At 44.4% G+C, this 21,386-nt stretch overlaps 1 protein-coding gene across 1 annotated transcript in view; it reads left to right on the top strand.

Moving 5' to 3' along the window:
- Nucleotides 1–18,760, top strand: part of LOC135056135 (manganese-dependent ADP-ribose/CDP-alcohol diphosphatase-like) — a 45,114-nt gene extending 26,354 nt beyond the window's left edge. The window contains exons 3-4 of the mRNA XM_063960938.1: nucleotides 4,725–4,841; nucleotides 16,374–18,760. Coding sequence (XP_063817008.1) covers nucleotides 4,725–4,841; nucleotides 16,374–16,729 — 473 coding nt within the window. The 3' untranslated portion in view covers nucleotides 16,730–18,760. The remainder of the gene's footprint in view (nucleotides 1–4,724; nucleotides 4,842–16,373) is intronic.
- The last annotated feature ends 2,626 nt before the right edge of the window (nucleotides 18,761–21,386 follow it).

The following is a 21,386-nucleotide window of genomic DNA, read 5'->3' on the forward strand; positions in this document are numbered from 1 at the left end:
TATTTTCCCAAATAATTAGGTCCAGTATAAACAGTTTAGATGGAGGTATGCAATTGTCCAATGTTGAAACTTTACCGCTAGAGGGTATGTTGCTCCAGAATTTTTGAATAGTGAGCTCCTCATGCAGTGCGGTGAGCAAAGTTCATCGGTTCTGCTAAATGCAAAGTCCTCCAAATGTAGATGGTATTCTGGATTGCCGTAGGGGATGGTTCGGTCTTCAATTGGATTCCTGGCGTGGGTCCCTGTACAGCTGACGCGTTTCGCTGCAGTCAGATAGCAGCTTTTTCAAAGGTCCGCCCCTGCCCCCGACACATTATGCCACACACCGTAATGCCTGTGACACATTATGACACACATCGCAATGCCCCTGATACATTATAGCACATACAATGCCTGTGACACATTATGACACACACCACAATGTCCGTGATACATTATGCCACACACTGCAATGTTCGTGATACATTATGCCACACACCCTGAGACATTATACCACATACCACAATGCCCGTGATATAGTATACCACACACCGTAATGCCTGTGACACATACCGCAATGCCCGTTACACCCTATGCCACACACCGCAATGCCTGTTATACATTATGCCACACACTGCAATGCCCCTGACACATTATACCACATACCACAATGCCCGTGATATAGTATGCCACACACCGTAATGCCTGTGACACATTATGACACACACCACAATGTCCGTGATACATTATGCCACACACCGCAATGCCCATTACACATTAAGTCCTACAGTAAGGCTTCCAATTACTTTTAAATTACCTGCTCGTTGCCAGGGGTTTCATGCTCTTGGTTCCATGCACGGTGCCAGGGGTTTTCATGCTCAGGGTGTCATGCTCGTTGCCAGGGGTTTCATGCGGTAGGTGTTATGCTTGTTTCCAGAGGTATCATGTGCTGGGTTTGAAGCTTGTAGCCAGGGGGTAATATTCCTTGCCAGGGGTTTCATGCACTGGGTGTCATGCTCGTTGCTAGTGGGTAATGCTTGTTGCCAGTGATTTCATGAGCTGGGTGTTGTGCTTGCAACCAGGGGGTAATGCTTGTTACTAGTGCTGTGCTCCCAGTGCACATATGCCCCCAGTGCCAGATATTCCCCCACAGTGCCAGATACACATATACCCCCAGTGCCAAATACGCCCCCACCCCAGTGCCAGGTACACATATACCCCCCAGTGCCAAATATGCGCCCCCAGTGCCAAATATGCCCCCCCGCCCCCTGTGCCAGGTACACACCCTCCCGAGTCCCCGGGCTCCCCTGCTGCTGTGCGTTTTGGGAAGGACACGGAGGGCACAATGCGCGCCTCTCCTGTGTCTCCAGCGGCGTGCCTGTCAAACGAAGTTCCGGTTTGTGAGCCAATCAAAGCTCACTAACCGGCACTTCATTTAACAGACACGCCACTGCCGCCGGAGACCCAGGAGGGACACACAGGAGCGGCGGTGCCCCCGCAGCCCTGCGCCTCCAAGCGACCGCAGTGGCTGCGGGGGCAGTAGTTACGCCACTGCAGGCAGCGCTGATCACTATAGCACAGAGCTGCCCAGCTGTACGGCTCGGGTGGCAGCGGAGTATTAAAGCTTAGGAGGTCAGCCATGGAGACACACTGGCCGTGCTGGTGGCATTTCAAATGTAGCGCCGTCCACCAGTCAATCGGAGCTGGCGTACCAGCAGCCAATCATGGAAGCAGCCGCAGCAGTGGCTCCTGATTGGCTGCCTGACTGCCAGTTCTGACTGGCTGGTGGCTGGCGCTACATTTGAAATGCAGCCGGCGCGGTCAGTGTGTGTCCATGGCTGCCTGCCTAATGGTAAGTATTGCTACCTACACCCACCCTTCCTCACTGCTCCTTGCATCCTTCCTGCTTCCTACACCCACCCTCCCTTGCTGTTCCCTACACCATTCCTTACTGCCCTCCACATCTAATCTCCCTGATCCCTACACTGATCCCTACTGCAATCCAGGGATTGAACGTTTTTCAATCCTGAATCCCGGGATTCAAAAAATGGCCTGGGAATGGCCTCCCTACACAGAACCTGTGTAATTCGTGAGTGTCCTGGTTTAAAGGGATAGTATGGTAAGCCTACTTATAAGGCATATAATATATTGTAATATTACATATTTAACCACACATTATCACACTGTCTGTAATTATCTGAACAACCGTTTTTGTCCGTTTTCAGGCTTTTGGGAGCAATTGTCATTTGTTCCCATACGTCACTAGCAGGGCTGTTTCTAGCCAATTTGGCTCCCAGTGTTAGATTTAAAAATGTGCCCCCCCCCCCCCCCCCATCAACATTCAAAAATGCGCCTGCGCTCCCGGCAACGAGTCTACCTAAAATGGGCGTGGTCTCACAGGAAAAGACTACCTTACACCCCAGTTTTTGACCCTGCACCAACAGGCCTCAGCCACCAAAGGGAAAAGATGAAATATTCCACCATATTAAGCCCCAGACAGTAATACCCCTTGCACCATATTATGCCACACAATGCAATGCCGTGATACATTATGCCCTACAGTAAAGCTTCTAATTATTTTTAAATTACCTGCTCATTGCCAAGGGTTTCAAGCGCTAGGTATCATGTTCGTTGCCAGGGGTTTCATGCTCTGGGATCGAAATTCGTTGCCACGGGTTTCATGCCCGGGGACGGGTATTATGCTCGTTGCCAGGGGTAATGCTTGTTGCCAGGGGTGTCATATTAAAGAGCAAAATCAATTGTTTACAGCTTTTTTTTATTTTAAATACGTTTTTTTGCGGTGGGAGGTGGAGATTATACGTCCATTACATGCCCATCTGGGTTAACATTTGATTTTGTTCTTTAATTTGTTTATTATTTTACTTTCTTCTTTTCTCTTTATTCTAAATTTTAACTTTCTCCTTTCACTCTGCTATTCATTCAGTTCTTTTGTATTGTCCCACATGGGATCGGTATGAAATACCTACAATCAAAATCCCGACGGTCAAAATCCCGACAGCAATTGACCGACGGTCAAAATCCCGACAAGGTCAAAATACCGACATTTAGAATACCGACAAGGTCAAAATACCGACATTTAAAATGTCGGCCGGTCAAAAAGCCAACACGAGTTTTTAATTGTTTTTTAGTGTGTATGTCGACATGAACACAGTATAAGTGTACCGCTGCGCTCGCCATGCTTTGGGCACGGTGCCTCGCTGCGCTCGGCACACTATTATATTCCCCCTCCAGGTCCACTGGAGTCGGTTTCAATGAAAAAATCAAGAAAAACTCATGTCGACTTTTTGACCTGTTGACATCATAAATGTCGGTATTTTGACCTTGTCGGTATTTTAAATGTCAGTATTTTGACCATGCCGGGATTATGACCTTGTCGCGATTTTGACCATCGGTCATTTGCTGTCGGTATTTTGAACGTCTGGATTTTGATTGTCGGTAAATTGACTGCATCCCGTCCCACATATGTTATATGTGGTATGTCCTCCCCACCACACTGCAAGTCCCAGCACTAACAGCACCTTACAGAAAAAAACTATATTATGTATTCAGGGGTGTGTAATGCCAGTTGTCAGGGAGGAGGAGGAGGAGCCGGTGGCCCACCGGGAGGAGGAGGCACAAAGGGGGGAGGTGGCGGTGGCCCAAAGGGAAGGAGGTGACAGCGGACCGCCCGGGAAAATGCAACGACGGACCGCCCTGTGGGAGGTAACGGTGGCACCCCGTGGGTAGGGGACATCAGCCAGCAGGGTAGAGGTGACGGAGGCCCGCATGGAGGAGGTGACAGCTGCCGCCTGGAGGAGACGGAGCAGAGGGGGAGGAGAGGAGGAGACGGGGGAGCAGCGGCTGCAGCAGTATAACAACAGGAGGCTCATGGCATTCTCCCCCGTCTCCTGCTCTCGGCTCACTTATCTCAATCTGACTTTTTTTAAAGTCGGATTGAGATTGTCGGAAACGGGACTAAAACCTGTCGGGTTTGGCCCCGCTTCCGACAATGCACGCTGATCGGCGGCTGAAGCCACAGATCAACGTGCATTCCGACAAGTCGGGTTTCATACATACATACATACATACATACATACATACATACACAGATAGTATACATACATACATACATACATACATACATACATACATACTATACATACTATACATGCACACACACAGCATATATACATGCATACATACCATACACCCATAGTATACACACACATCATTAAGAGGAAGCATACCACCCATCCATCCATAGGACAACATGCCATGTGCTTCACCTGGCCAGCATCATTTATTATAGCCTACTGGCCCCTCCCTCACCTCCCACCTTCACCTGGCTGCCTGCAGTCACTGAGATTTCTTCTGGAGTGTAAGCCAGCCACTGCCTGCCCTCACCCATCTCTTGTTTCTAACACCCAGGCTGCCATGCACCTTCACATACTGCCTGAGAGGAGCTGCAGCAGCCAGCAGCCATCTGTCAGTCAGTGTAAGGAGGGAGCTGCAGCTGTCGTGATGCAAGCGCAGCTCCTCAGTATACACAATAAATAAAAATTAAAAAAATCGTTCAGCGGCTCCAGACTGCGCAGGGGATTTCACGTGAGTAACGAGATCCCGCTTCGGCAGACAAGATCGTGTGGCTATATCCCTTCCTGCTTCGGTAATGAGGCCACTATAATACTTTTACTCCTATGGAACATACCAATGAATTGAAGGTCCTGTTTATTTGCTCCATGTAGGCTCTGAGAAACCTCACTTGAGGGAGTTTAATGGAGGAATGGGCAGTAAGCAGCTGGAGTGGCTGGATCATGTCCTCACATACTCTGACAAAAATAACGAGAAAGTAATAATCGCTGGTAAGTACTTACATTAAAACTAATTTGCAAACTGCAAAAAATGCACTGCTTGTCTTTTTTGTTTGTGCGCCTGCCTGCCAGAGCTGGGTTGATATTTTGGAGGGCATTCAACATGGGGGTCTTCGTATGATCTAAAATTAAGAGCATTGTGTCATAATGCACTAGATAGAGCTATAAAATTAGGTGGTAAAAATTCAATCAAACCAGTAGCATACAGTATCATTGGGTCGGGCACCCCAGGCAAATTGACTATGTGATGCAGGGCCAGTGCTAGGATTTTCAGCACCCCCCGCTGCAAATGATAAACTTGTGCCCTTCCTTCCATACTTTATTAAACAGAGCGCAACAAAGCCGCGTGCCGCAAAAATGGGTGTGATCTCACAAGATCCGGGCATAGCCACACAATAGTACCCCTAATTTAAATGAAGCCACACAGTAGCATAATCTTATGAACATTACACCGCATGTAGTGCCCCTGGTTCATATTACACCACATTGTAGTGTCCCTTATTCATGTTATGACAAACAGTAGTGCCCCTTATTTACATTACACTAGCCCTTATACATGTTATGCCACACAGTTGTGCCCCATATTATTTATTTTATTAACAGTTTCTTATATAGCACATCAAATTCCATTGCGCTTTGCACAATGCCCGCAGGTGCCAATTATACACATAATCCCCACAGTAGTAGTGCCTCTTACACATAATGCCCACAGTAGTTGTGCCCCTTATACAAGTAAAGCCCACAGTAATAGTGTCCCTTACACATAATGTCCACAGTAATGGCACTTACACATTATGCCACACAGACATAGCACTGTACTTACCTCAAGCCCCGTTCCTGCACCCACCACCATATGACAACTCCTTGTGCTCTGCACTATCCCTAGACATACTGCCCCACTCCATGTCTCTATGTGTCCCCTCCATGTCTCTGTGTGTCTCCTCCATGTCTCTTTGTACCCTTCCATGTCTCTAGGTGTCCCCATGTCTCTATATAACTCTCTATGTCTCATACATAGTTACATAGTCAGTGAGGTTGAAAAGAGGCAAAATGCCCATCGGATTCAACCTGTATTCTGCGTTAATCTGTTCATATTATAATGCGCCTGCTGAAGTATTGGTTTAGTACCAATTGACAGCTATGATTCTTACCACTCCCAGATAATTTAATGTCAATATGTTAAATGCTATAGCCCTGGATACATTTTCCTGTTAGAAATTTGTCCAATCCATTTTTAAATGCATTTACAGGGTCTGACATTATTACCTTCTCCGGCAGGGAGTTCCAAATCTTTATTGCCATTACCGTGAAGAACCCTTTCCTATGTTGTGTACGGAATTTTCTCTCCTCTAGCCTCAGCGAGTTTCCACGCATCCTATACAGAGTTCTATTAATAAACAAATCCGCTGCTAGCTCCTTGTAATGACCCTTTACATATTTGAAGATATTAATAATGTCTCCTCTTAGTCGCCTCTTTTCTAGTGTATACATATTTAACCTAGTAAGCCTTTCCTCGTACTCCAGCGACTAACCCTCTAATAAATTTACTAGCTCTTATTTAACTCTTTCTAGTTCCCCGATATCTTTTTTTATAATACGGTGCCCAGAACTGAACACAATATTCCAGGTGCGGGCGTACCAATGATTTGTACAGCGGCAGGATTACATCCTCGTCCCTTGTCTCAATGCCCTGTTTAATGCATGCAAGCACTTTACTTGCCTTCTTTGCTGCAATTTGACATTGTGTACTGATATTAAGCCTATTATCTATGAGACCCCCAAATCTTTTCCCACCATAGTTACCCCTATATTTTCCCCATCTAGAATGTAGGATGCAAGTGTGTTTTTTATCCCAAAATGCATAACTTTGCATTTTTCTATATTGAACCTCATTTTCCATTTAGATGCCAAGGTTTCCAGTTTAACTAAGTCATTCTGTAGAGACTCCACATCGCCTTTTGAATTAATTACCTTACACAGTTTAGTATCATCTGCAAAGATTCACACTGTGCTTTCCAGGCCTATTCCTAGATCATTGATAAATATAGTGAACAGCACTGGGCCAAGAATGGACCCTTGTGGTATTCCACTGACTACTGGTGCCCAGCTGGAGAACATCCCATTGACCACTACTCGTTGTACTCTGTTATCCAGCCAATTACTTATCCATGTACAAATAGTATATCCTATGCCAAGTTCCCTTAATTTGTTGATCAGTCTCCTATGAGGCACTGTATCGAAGGCTTTTGCAAAATCTAAATACACCACATCCACTGCTTTTCCCTGGTCAAGATTCTTGCTCACTTCCTCGTAGAAGCTAATTAAGTTGGTTTGACATGATCTGTTCCTTACAAACCCATGCTGACTTTTGCTAATAAACTTAGTAGCCTGTAGGTGATCCTCTATGCCACAGGTTCTCAAACTCGGTCCTTAGGACCCCACACAGTGCATGTTTTGCAGGTCTCCCCACAGAATCACAAGTGAAATAATTAGCTTTACCTGTGGACCTTTTAAAAAAGTGTCGGTGTGTAATTAATACACCTGTGCACCTGCTGGGTTACCTGCAAAACATGCACTGTGTGGGGTCCTGAGGACCGAGTTTGAGAACCCTGTGCTTTATGCTATCTCAAAATGCCTTCCAATATTTTACCCACTATAGAGGTTAAACTAACTGATATATAGTTTTCAGGATTTTTTTTTGTTCCCTTTTTAAATAAAGGCTCAGCTATGCGCCAATCCTTTGGTACCATGCCTGACCTAATTGAACTATGGAAAATCAAATATAGGGGTTTTGCTAGCTGTGACCTAAGTTCCATAATAACCCTCGGATGAAAACCATCTGGGCCTGGTGATTTATTAATCTTTACGTTGCTTAGTCTCTCCAGGACTACTTCCTCACTTAAACAAGCATCAAGCCAAGAGTCATTACCTTCACTATCATTATGCACTACTCTCACCGTCTGATCCTCCCTGGTGATTACTGAGGAAAAAAATTGTTCAATATTTTCGCTTTTAATTTCTCGTTTATCATAGCTACCAATTCATCTTTTAATGGGCCTATGTTCTCCTTCTTCAACCTTTTACTGTTTATATATTTGAAGAAGTCTGATTGAGACGAAACGCGTTGGGTTCCCTGCAGTGACCCCACTTGCCTATTTTTAAAAGCTAAGTCCGAATTCCTTACCTTTTACAGAGATTATTATGCTTTTATCATTACTTGTGAAATGTTCTGTCTTTTATTCCACTTATATATTAAAAAGCTTGTTTGTTGATTTTATATATTTTTTGGCTCATAAATCTTAATCTTTTATCAATTCGTTTTGTTTTAAACAACACCAGTCGCCGATACCCATATCCCCCCATTCTGTTTATATATTTATACAACTTTTTAGGATTGCTTTTACTCTCTATAGAAATTTGCTTTTCGTTTACAATTTTAGCTGCTCTTATTACTTTTTTGCTTCTTTTATTGCATTTCTTGTAATACCAGAATGACTCCTACCCTCCATTATATTTAAATGTTACGAAAGCATGCCTCTTATTAGCCATTGCTTCCTTGACCTCCTTATTAAGCCACATTGGTTTGTGTTTAGCACTCCTGTGTTTACTGCTCATGGGAATGAATTTGTGAATATTGCTTTCAAGCGACCCTTTTAAAGCATCCCACATTTCCGATGTGTCCTTGCCATGAAACAAAACTTCCCAGTCAATATCGTTTAGTGCCCGTCTCAGCATATTAGAGTTAGCTTTTCTAAAGTTAAATGTTTTGGTTGCTCCCTTATAGATATGTTTCTTGAAACTGATGTCGAATGTGATCATATAGTGATCACTGTTTCCCAAGGTCTCCCCAACTTTAGTGTTTGATATAATGTCCACATTATTGGTAATAACTAGGTCCAGAACAGTTTTACCTCTAGTTGGGTCCTCGACTAATTGAGTCAAGAATTGATCCTTCAATTTATTTAAAAACCTGCTGCTCCTAGTTTTTACACATGAATCGTTACTCCAATTTATATCAGGATAGTTAAAGTCCCCTAACACTAGGATGTCCCCCATTCCCGCTGCCTTTTCAATTTGCTGTAAGAGTTGTTCCTCCTCATGTATGCTAATATCCGGTTGCTTGTAGCACGTGCCAATGACTAGTTTCTTTGCTTCAGTACCCTCACTTGTGATCTCAACCCATAGTGACTCCACGTTATCTCCAGTCCCCTCGTAAATAATATCTATTAAGCATGGTTTAAGAAATGGTTTAACTAAGAGACATACCCCTCCTCCCCTTTTGGTAGCCCTATCCATCCTAAAAAGAGAATATCCCTCCAAAAACGCAACCCAGTTGTGAGAGTCATCCCACCTTCTTTCCGTAATATCTATAATATCGTACTGAGACTTTGATACAAGCCATTCCAATTCCTCCATATTGAAGCAATATATATATATAAACCAGTGCTGGCTGTAAAGAAAATTACTCACAACAGGACGGTTTGTCTTCTTAAAATAGTATATACAATTTATTATATAAATTAAAAATACCTATACATATATAAAAAAATAGGGTTAAAAAATATATATGTATATTTGTGCAAATTTGCAAATAGTCACCTCTCTAAATGATTCCCGTTAACAATGTCCACTGATGATAATAAATGTGAATAGTCCAAAAGCTTGGCTAGGACATTTTTCCGATTCTCTACAGTCACTGAATTGCAGTAATGTTTACCGGATGATGGTATGCAAAGATCCCCTCTCCAGCTGCTGTTGGTTGTGCACCTGTACATTGTTCTTTATATTGGCAATTCCTCCATTTTACCTGATAGGCTTCTTGCATTTGCAAGCATACATTTTAGCTTAATATTTCCCTTGATGGTTTGTTTTAATGGTATCTTATCTATATCTACAAGTGCCTTTCTAGAATTACTCTTACCGACTGTTAATCTCCTCCCTCCCTTTCCACCATCAAACTTAATACAGCCTTCCTCACTACTATCACTATTTGACCTAATAAGACTTTCTATACCAGTATTTTCCCTTATGCTATGGACATCATTTTCTATATACCGTATTGTTGTGCAATAATCATCAGTAGGTAATAAATATGGAATATATTGGGCAATACCCGTGTCAGTAATTCCGGTGTCAATACCCATGCAGATACCCTTACCCTTCCCGGCTGATCTTTCACTCCCCCCTTCTCCTCCCCCAAATTTCATATATATATATATATATATATATATATAGCATATGTCCAACCTGGTACTCCTGCAGGGCAGCAAAGACTCCCACTTGTAGAACTTGCTTGTGTGCCCTCCTGGGGTATAGCAACCCCTAATACAATCAAGAAAGAAGCAGGCGGCACTCCAAGACTTTTAAGTAGGTAAGTTTTAGTGCACGAAATTCAGTGCATATAATCAACGTTTCGGGGCATGACACCCCATCATCAGGATAACAAGTGTGTAAAACAGCAAACATATTTATACTTACAAGCTCCCGCCTGCACCTGCCCGCTGCCACACGCCGATCCGGGACTTCGCCGCACTTCCGGTGACGTCTGACGGAAATGACGTAGTCCTCTGGACAGTGCTGCCAACCGCCGCCGGGCCGTGCCATTCTTCTTGTCACGTGTAACGGATGCGGCGTCATCCAAGGAGCAGCGCTGCTGCCGGGCTGGGAGGAGAGAACACAGGGCTAGTTACCATGGCAGTCGCCATGAAGCAACATGATAGCAAAAACTGTACTGACAGTGCATAATGAACATAATATACTTAACATAACATAATATACTTAATATCACATACTATAAAGTGCATGTATACATAAACTATGCACACAAAGTGAATAGTGAATAAAAGTAAAAATAAAAATAACAATACCAATAATGATAAAAGCTGCCCTGCACAAGATTCCGGATAACCAAAACAATGCTATACCATACATCATGTCATCACAATAATTTTTTAAAACTATATATTTAAGCACAGCATCCCTGAGGGTGACACTCCTTCCAGGGGACTGACATATCACTCTTATTTGAAATCTCTCAAAGAGAAAGTAAACACATCTCTTAGGTGTCTATCAACGTGGTTAATCTCTTAGTCAGCAATAGTCATTTAAAGGAAGCATGTCAGGCTAAGGGATTCATTCAAACCCTTCGGACTGACCGTGTCCAGGGTGTAGATCCACTTAGCCTCTAATTGGAGTAGTTTTTTAGATCTATTTCCTCTTCTTAAGGAGTTAGGGACTTGTGCAATCATTCTATATTTTAACATGGCCATATTGTGTCTGGCCTGTACAAAGTGTCTAGCTACCGCTTGATCGCTGTTCCCGGATAACAGTGCAGCTCTAATGGCTGCCCTGTGTTGGGCAATGCATTCCTTGAATTGTCTCTCTGTCTTGCCCACGTAGTGTAGACCACATGGGCAAGACAGAAGATACACAACAGTCTTCGATGTACATGTCAAAGGGACTTTGATTTCGTACATTTTGCCTGTGTATGGATGTGGAAATTTGTTCCCCGAGATTAAGGCTCTGCACGTTGTGCAGCCTGTACACCTATAACAACCTCCCTTTCTGCTCAGGAAATGCTGTGGTCTATCATTACCTACCCCGGTGACATCAGTCCTAACTAACAGATCCTTAAGGTTAGGGCCTCTGGTGTAACTGAGCAGGAGTTTGGTATTGAGTAAAGAAGGGAGTTCACTATCAGAATTTACAGTTGGCCGTAGTCTTTTAACGTCTTTTTTTAGCGTCTCACTCGCTACTGTATACCGATTTACCCACGGTATGGCTTTACCAGTTTTAACCTTGCTTTTTTCCGCTAATAGCGTTTTTCTATCTAGTGCCATAGCTTTAGATTTTGCTTGTAGCAACACAGACTTGGGGTAACCCCTTGCAAGGAATTTCCTAGTTAGTACCTCCAATTGTTGCTCCCTCTCTGCAGCATCACTAGTGATGCGACATGCCCGTACAAACTGTGAGTACGGTAAGCTATCCACTGTGGCCCTAGGGTGAAAGCTGTCATGTCTGAGGATGGTATTTCTATCCGTGGGTTTTACGTACAGATTCGTTTTAAACTGGCCATTCCTAATTTCTATACTGACATCAAGAAAGTGAATTTGTTCTGTACTTGAACACATGGTCAGTTTGGCTGGGCAACTAGACTTGTTGTGTTGTTCAATAACCTTCTCTAGTTGTGTATATAGGGTGAACTAACAGCGCCAAAAAATACAACGTGCAGAGCCTTAATCACGGGGAACAAATTTCCACATCCATACACAGGCAAAATGTACGAAATCAAAGTCCCTTTGACATGTACATCGAAGTTTGTTGTGTATCTTCTGTCTTGCCCATGTGGTCTACACTACGTGGGCAAGACAGAGAGACAATTCAAGGAACGCATTGCCCAACACTGGGCAGCCATTAGAGCTGCACTGTTATCCGGGAACAGCGATCAAGCGGTAGCTAGACACTTTGTACAGGCCAGACACAATATGGCCATGTTAAACTATAGAATGATTGCACAAGTGCCTAACTCCTTAAGAAGAGGAAATAGATCTAAAAAACTACTCCAATTAGAGGCTAAGTGGATCTTCACCCTGGACACGGTCAGTCCGAAGGGTTTGAATGAATCCCTTAGCCTGACATGCTTCCTTTAAATGACTATTGCTGACTAAGAGATTAACCACGTTGATAGACACCTAAGAGATGTGTTTACTTTCTCTTTGAGAGATTTCAAATAAGAGTGATATGTCAGTCCCCTGGAAGGAGTGTCACCCTCAGGGATGCTGTGCTTAAATATATAGTTTTAAAAAATTATTGTGATGACATGATGTATGGTATAGCATTGTTTTGGTTATCCGGAATCTTGTGCAGGGCAGCTTTTATCATTATTGGTATTGTTATTTTTATTTTTACTTTTATGCACTATTCACTTTGTGTAGAAGTATAGTTTATGTATACATGCACTTTATAGTATGTGATATTAAGTATATTATGTTCATTATGCACTGTCAGTACAGTTTTTGCTATCATGTTGCTTCATAGCGATTGCCATGGTAACTAGCCCTGTGTTCTCTCCTCCCAGCCTGGCAGCAGCGCTGCTCCTTGGATGACGCCGCATCCGGTACATGTGACAGGAAGAATGGCACGGCCCAGCGGCGGTTGGCAGCACTGTCCAGAGGACTACGTCATTTCCGTCAGACGTCACCTGAAGTGCGGCTAAGTCCCGGATGGGCGTGTGACAGCGGGCAGGTGCAGGCGGGAGCTTGTAAATATAAATATGTTTGCTGTTTTACACACTTGTTATCCTGATGATGGGGTGTCATGCTCCGAAACGTTGATTATATGCACTGAATTTCGTGCACTAAAACTTACCTACTTAAAAGTCTTGGAGTGCCGCCTACTTCTTTCTTGATTTTATATATATATATATATATATATATATATATATATGTATGTATATATGCCTATATGTGCCCCTCTATGTCTATATGTGTGCCCCCTTCCCATATGTTCTCTATTGGTATCCTTCTCTGTATGTGTTCTTACTTGTGGTCCTCACCAAGGATGTATCCATCCCTTGGCCAGGATTGAGCTTGCCAGTGGCAGCAGCCAATAAGATGGGAGCACCACCCGTGGCCATGGGATAGATTTATAGTAGTGCCTGGCTGTCTAGCAGAGCCCCAAAAGTCCAGAGAATAAGCGCTTACACAGTGGTGTACATGGGAGAACTGATGCCCTTCAGCTAATAGTGCACCAGTCACTTCAGCGGGAGGTGAAGACAGAGTGTGCACAACAAGAGCAGATCACCCAATGTCCCCGGAGCCACCGTGGATGAGGCAGCTGATGAGGAGCTAGCAAGCTGGAGAGGGGAAGCAGTGGGTCAGCAGCAGTGGGTCAGCAGTAGCTGCGGTGAGTACGGATTATAGGCAGGGCGGATGCCAAGGTGTCCCCACACATTGGGGGTCCCCACGCTGTGGCAACATTGCTCCAGCCTGGCCTGTCCTGTCCCACTCTACCCCTACTTGGCTGGCTCCAGAGTCCAGAGTAGTGCTGGTACAGGTGTTTAGGGGGCGGGGTCTAATGTTGTGAGTGCCCATCCCCATCAGAGACCTGTTTGTAGTCATGCAGTGTCTCTCTCTCCCTGACACTTCCTCACTGACTCATCAGGCAGGATCTGCAGGTGAGGATCAGGGCAGAGTGAAGCAGCTGCATTGAGGGCTTTGGAATCCACATGGTGCCAGCAGACAGCAGGGCAGAGTAGAGCATACTTGCCTACTTTTGAAAAAGCATTTCAGGGAGATTGTGAAAGTAACACCTATCAGCGCGGACGCGTACCGCTACATCTGAGAGGCGTGTCATGAAAATGACTGACATCCAAATGTAAATGAGCCCCAAAGTCAGTAATATCTATTTGTTGAAGAAAAGACGCTGATATTTTGCAGGATTTGTTTGTGTATTGTGTATTACAAGAGCTTCCATATACTGTAAGTGGCCACAAGAAACCTTAGTTAAAATGCATGTAGCCATAGGGATCAGTGTGCCTTATAACCAATGCAGGGAAATGGCGCCGATGAACCCATTTGAATGTATTTCTTTTTTTTCTTTTTCCCCCCAAGAATGTAATAGCTGCATAATGGGGGTAAGGTGCAATGAAGGAGATTGCTGGTCTAGTCATGGAGTGTGGGAGATTGCTGCTATTTCAGGGAGTCTCCTGCAGAATGAGGGAGCGTAGGCAACTATGGAGTAGAGGTGCACTGACTGGGATGGCACCAGTCCCTTACTTTGGGACTGGTGCCAAGGGCACTCAGACTCTTAGATATACCCCTGCTCCTTACATTCCCACAGCAGCAGTGGATAGCATGGAAGCAGGGAAAGTGCTGCTCCTTCTGACTTGTACATGCCTGATACTTTTAACATGTTTCACATATCTTTTTCCTGTTTTTTTTTTGGCAATTCCTTTATTCGTGTTTTTTTTTTCATTAGTGGTATCTCTTTCTCTCTTTCCTGCTCTTCCTTTGCAGTTTACAATTTTTTAAATAATTTCATTATGTTTCACTTCTCATTCCTTTTCTCCTCAGTGTTTTTTTACTTGCATTTTGCTCAGTGCCATAACAGGGCGACACCGCAGCATTTTCATGACGCTCCAGATGGTTGTGCAGGCTGCAATTTATGTGCCTAGAGCATCTAAAGGACGCTCCAGCAGTACTGTAGCAGTGATACTGGCTGCACAGTACCATTCTAGGCACACTGCTAACCAGATACAAGGGCAGTGACGGTGCTTCTACCAGGGCTTTGCGCCTTTGGAGACGGCACTGCTTGCATAACCCTAGTTTTGAACCTGATCCTTACTGTGCCGTCTGCTTGTTTCTTTTCTGTGCTCTGAGTATTCCTATCCTTTCTGTCTATCTTATGCTGTAACTTTAATAGTGGTAGTCAGCAATGATACAAATGCTAATGCACGTTGATGCATGTGCTGCAGCCAGAGGCAGATCAGTCTCATACCCCTTTTCCATCTACACGATGCAGGTCGCAGCCGGGAGCCTGACACGGGTGCTACCCGGCTGTGACCCGCATCGGCCCCTTTCCCGTCAGCAGTCACCATCCCGGCATATTGCCGGGTTGGTGACGCTGCTGGTGACGCGGCAGGGTCGGCGCTGGGAGATCACATGATCTCCCAGCACCGCCCTTCCATAGAGTGTAAACAGGAGCCGTGTCGCATCGACACGTCTTCCGTTTACACTACACCTTACCCGGATCATTCCCGTGTCCTACCCAGGTAGGATTCCTGGGTCACTAGATCTGGGTTTTTCCTGAGGGAGCCGTTTCCACTAGCAAAAAACACGGTTAAATGCGCGCCCCCGTGCATTTACCCGTGTTTTTTGAGCTAGTGGAAAAGGGATATAAGTGAAGCCATTGAGTAGACAAAGGGGTCCATTCATTAAGCAGTGAAAAGAGTGGAGAAGTAACCCAGTGGAGAAGTTGCCCATGGCAACCAATCAGCTGCTCTGCATAATTTCATATTATGCTAATTTTAAATGTTACGTTAATGCTGATTTGTTGTAATAGGCAATATCTCCACTGACTCACTTCTCAACAGTTTTCACTGCATTATGAATAGACCAGGAGTGTCTAGGTGAAATGAAGCGCCGGCGTTCGAAAAGGTAATGAGTGAGTTCCCATACCATGTTTTTTTAGTTTAACAGGACAACTAGCGGTCAGTTCTAAGTGTTTTGCCCACACTGCACTCCTGGGTCTGGGGGCACTAGTACCATGTACCCCATCACCCTTATTTCATCTCTGCTTGACTGCTAAGTGCATGTGAAATTGCATGCACACTTCTTCCAAATAGTACAATTGGAATCTGACCCTGTGGCCTGGCACTTGCACGAAGCAGCAGGATTTGCCCATGTTATACTGTTCTGCCCATGTTATACAGTTATATAGTACAAATCTATTTCAGAACATGATTACATGTATAAAACTTACATAAAAGTTAAATGAGGTGTTGTTGGTAATATATCATTACAGGACACGTTCCTATCCACCCGGCAGCTAAACCCAGTTACTGTTTGGCATGGAACTATGAAGACATTCTCAAAGTAATCCGGTCACACAAGAGTGCGGTTTGTTATCTTGCTGGACATGACCACAGTGGGGGATACTACTTGGACTCCTATGGGCTACACCATATCACGATGGAAGGGGTCATTGAGTCACCTCCTGGCACCAATGCATTTGGAACTGTCTATGTGTATGAAGATGGTATGGTCCTTAGAGGAAGAGGTAGAGTGAAGGAAAGAATCCTCCCATACAGAACGCACACTAAACACAGGGATGCTTGTTTTAAATGTTCTTGCGCCTCTGCCACAGAGGACATAAGATAAGAGCTCTGCACTCTTACCGTTCTGGTGTGTTGGAGTTTCAATTACACATCTCTTACTCAATTTGTGGGTGACTGCAGCAGGTTGAACATTGAAAATCATTGTAAACAGTAGAGAGATCAGATATGTATTTTTATTAAGTGTATTTGACCAGGGTAGAGGCACCTATTACAACGTATGTGGCCAATTTAAAGCAATTTCAATTATCCTTAAAAGAGTGGCTGGTAGTGATGAGCAACTGGTTTGTTCCGTGGAGTATTTTCCTCACTCCACATTTACATACCCTCCAACATTTTACATATAAAAATCGGTACAAATTAGAAAATGGGGGGTGCCCGCTGGTAAAGGCCCTTTTCCTATACTTTCAATGGAAGTTTGGAGAGCCAAAAATCGGTACAGACCATAAAAAAAGGTACTGTACCTGCTAAAAAGGTCCAGTTGGAGGGTATGCATTTAGTAACAGAGTTTAGCATACTTCTCTGGTTGAATGTGACCTAAAGTGTTCCCAGACCTACACTGATCACATCACAGTAGAATGAGATGACCGTTGTCGCCAAAGCTAGTCTGTGAAATTCAAAGTTCTAAATTCCTTGTGATGGTGAAACCAAAACTGAAATGGAAGACTGTGTCACTAGTACTTCTCCTGATAGTAATCTGTGGTATGGCCTGTTCTGCCGCAAAACTCTACCGGCTATTCCTGGACATACCCAGCCATTATAAGTGGTGACATCAGTGATTATTCATTATACATTGTTGTAAAGTCACTTATGTTAGTATTCCAAAAGTATCTACATAATCTGTAAAGGTAAGATGTAACAACTAATGCATTGCAAAATAGTAACCAAAACAGTACATAGCATATTAAACAGTAAAAGACCTTTCATCTACTGTATGTATCACCACAGACACAATATGCATCTTTTCATCATGCTTTGTCTTGTATATGATATTCCACAATAACAACAATTACATACTGTATAGCAGAGCTGGCCAAACCAGTCCTCGAGATCTACCAACAGTTCACATTTTCCAGCCCACCTAGCTGGTGCACAGGTGTAGTCATTAATAATTAATGTGCTGCATTCATTCCTAACTGACAATTCTACAGGTCTCCAGGAGGCCTGGAAAACATGAACTGTTGGTAGATCTCGAGGACCGGTTTGGCCAGCCCTGCTGTATAGTCATTATTTATAGCATATGTCTTTAGATTTATATACTCTTGTAGGATTGTAAGCTTACCTCTTTGTTTGATTGTTAATACCCAGGGAGGTATTTATCAAAGTTTGGAGAGATAAAGTGGAGAGAGATAAAGTATTAACTAATCCACTTCTTTACAGGCAGTGTTCAAAAAATGACAGGAGCTGATTGGTTGTTACTTTATCTCTCTCCAAGCTTTGATAAATACCCCCCAATTTTGTTTATCACTGTATTTCAGTGGAATATTCTGGTGCTATATTACTAAATGTTGAAAATAATAATAACAACAACAACAACAACAACAACAACAACAACAACAACAGTATTAACAACACCCATAAAAACGTTATATTCTTGAGGTACTTAAGGTAAATATGCATGGGTAAATATGTTTATTAAAACCAAAGTCTAGTGTTTTTCCTCCTGATATACTACAAATTATGGCTCTAAAGCGTTCCTGTATATATTATCAACAACTACTCTAAATATTACTTAAATGTAGTGTGGCAGAGACAGCAATTTTCCATGTGAAAGTAATGTGGAGGATCCAGACCAGGTTTTAGAAGCAGTAGCAGACTCCCAGGTGTGTGATCAGCAGCACCTGGGATTTCCTGATATAAGGGTTTCCAGGACAGAATCACCTTGCTCTTGATGGTGGAATAGCTACCCAAGTGATAGGCCGGATTGTGTGGGTTAGACTAGGGACCACTGGAGCTTATCAAGAGTCTGCTATGCTATGAGTACCTGTATGCTACTGCCTGTAATACTGACTGTATGGAATCAACTTGCTATGTGGTGACCTGCTGTGCAAAATAAACATCGAAAGTGTTCATCGGAGTCCCCGTGTGTGTGATCCTTGTCACAGTAGATTATTATAACAAAGGAGAATGGTGGTGGAAGATCGCCTGGTCACTATCCAGTAAGTGAAACAGGAAATGGTCACAGATAAGAAATCACATTGGTAGAACTACACATTTTCTGTACTGCTTAGAAACCAATTTGGGGGGTGGTCTTCAGTTTGCCGGGAGATAGGCTCCTGACGACCGACGGCATACCGACAGCTTTTCTCCCTCTTGAGCGTCCACAACTCCCCTGGAGGGAGAATAGATAGCGTGGCAAGGGGCTCATTTGCGCTCGCCCAGCTGTCTGTATGCCGGTGGTTGGGATTCCGGTGCCGGTATGCTGGCCCAGGGAGCCCGGCCGCCGACATAACATACTACATCCGGATTTGGGCCTTAAGCTAAGTACACCTCAGTGATGCACCAACGATCAGTTGGATTGTTCAATTACTGTACCTGGAATGATCATAGGATAACACATAATTTATTGCTATAGAAACATCTTACTGTTTTGGAAAATGTCCTCCATGCAGCCCAGATTAGATGGGGTGCTCCATACACACTGTCATATTCTTGGGCCAAACGATCATGAGTAGGCTGTGTGGCACAATTATTAGACAGTGTGTACCCAGCTTTAGTCAAGAGAGAAGATAGAAATATGCCTGCAATTTTATGTGAAAGATTACACTCCTCTGTCAAGAATTTCATGTATTGTCCCTTATGAAACTGACTGTATCACCTTGGTTCTGCCAAAAACGTACCCTGTGGTCAAGGCTTAGACAACATGTGACTGTGCAGCTGTTGTGGAACTACAAGTCTCATGCTCTGCAAGTAACTATCTGACTGGTCACGGTGGGACTTGTAGTCAGGGCCGGCCCAAGTCTAATTTTTTGGGTAAGCGTATATAGATTTAGCATGGGCGGATTGGGAACAAAATGCGGCCCTGGAAAAATTAGTACTAGTGGCCCCACATGGGCAGCACCAGAGGTGTAAGGTCTAGCCATGGGCCATGGCAGCAGCACCCTCTCCCCATGACTTTCCAGATAGTGGGGATGTCCTGCATCAAGGGGGAAGTTAAAAAGAAATAAAATTAAATATTATGAGCACATTATATGATACACCTTCAGAATTTAGGAAACTATATAATTCTTTAGAAAGATATATTTTCTTGCTTATTACTCCAACCGTATCCCAATCACTATTCACTCAATCTTATATGTCAGCCAAGCAGGCAGAGCAAACACTAGATCATCTGCAATCACAGGCTAAGTGGCAAAGTCATTTTCATATATGCAAATTGTTTGGCATCTTATTTATTATGTCTATAAAAAGGACCACATGTCCTCAAACAAAACAGGCCCCACCGGTGCGTCGGCCCACCGGGAATCTTCACTGTAAACCCTATGGCCAATCTGCCTCTGGATTTTAGTGCTCCTTAGTGGACATCCATCTCATCTAATGCATTGCTACTCCTTCCCCACAGCACACGGAGCTCCTCACAGCACGCACACTGACCCAGTTAATGTCCAGGTCAGAGCACTCACTGACCCTACCCACAGCACCACTTACTGCCCTCCTAGCAGTACCATACTTTCCCCTTCACTGTCCACCTCACAGCACCACATTCTGTCCCCTTCACTACCTGTCTCAGCACAGCACCCTTTACAGCAGCGCACCGCTCTCTCCTAACAGTAAAGCTCCCCTCACAGCACAGCACCACTTTACCCTCACAGCACAGCACTATGGCCCTTTCCCCTTACTCCACAGCACCCCTCTCAGTACAGCACTCTTCACAGCTCAGCACCCCTCTCCTCTCACTGTACCCCGTACAGTACAGCATTCCTCTCCCCTCACAGCACCCTCACAACACAGTACCCCTCTTAGCACAGCATACCTCTCCCCTCACAGAATCCCTCTCTCCTCCCTGCCAGTTCCCGCAACTTATACCCCTTTCACACTGCCTGAGGCTGGTCGCAACTGGGAGCCTGACATGGGTGCTTCCCACGTGCAACCCCCGTCAGTCCTCTCCAGGCGCCGACCGTCCACACAAAGTGAACAGGAAACGGGTCGCATTGACCCGGCTTCCCGTTCACATAGCACAGTGAACCGGGTTGAACACGTGTACAACCCTGCTCGCTACCTGAGCTGGAATACCGGGTCGCTCGACCCAGATTATTCCAAATGGGCTCTTTCAGACCGTACAGCAACACGGGTTATGCACGCTCATGTGTAATAACTAGTGATGAGCGGGTTCGGTTCCTCGGAAACCGAACCCCCCCCTTAACTTCACCCATTTTACACGGGTCCGAGGCATACTCGGATTCTTCCGTATGGCTCGATTAATCCGAGCGCGCCCGAACATCATCATCCCGCTGTCGGATTCTCGCGAGATTCGGATTCTATATAAGGAGCCGCGCGTCGCCGCCATTTTCACTCGTGCATTGGAAATGTTAGGGAGAGGACGTGGCTGCCGTCCTCTCCGTTTGTGCTTATTGCTTAATTGTGGGGAGTGGGGAGCAGCTGTATTATATAGGAGGAGTATAGTGCAGAGTTTTGCTGATCAGTGACCACCAGTTTAATCCGTTCTCTGCCTGAAAAACGCTCCATATCTGTGCTCAGTGTGC

The sequence above is a fragment of the Pseudophryne corroboree genome, chromosome 3 (assembly GCF_028390025.1).
Source record: "Pseudophryne corroboree isolate aPseCor3 chromosome 3, aPseCor3.hap2, whole genome shotgun sequence".
NCBI lineage: Eukaryota > Metazoa > Chordata > Amphibia > Anura > Myobatrachidae > Pseudophryne > Pseudophryne corroboree.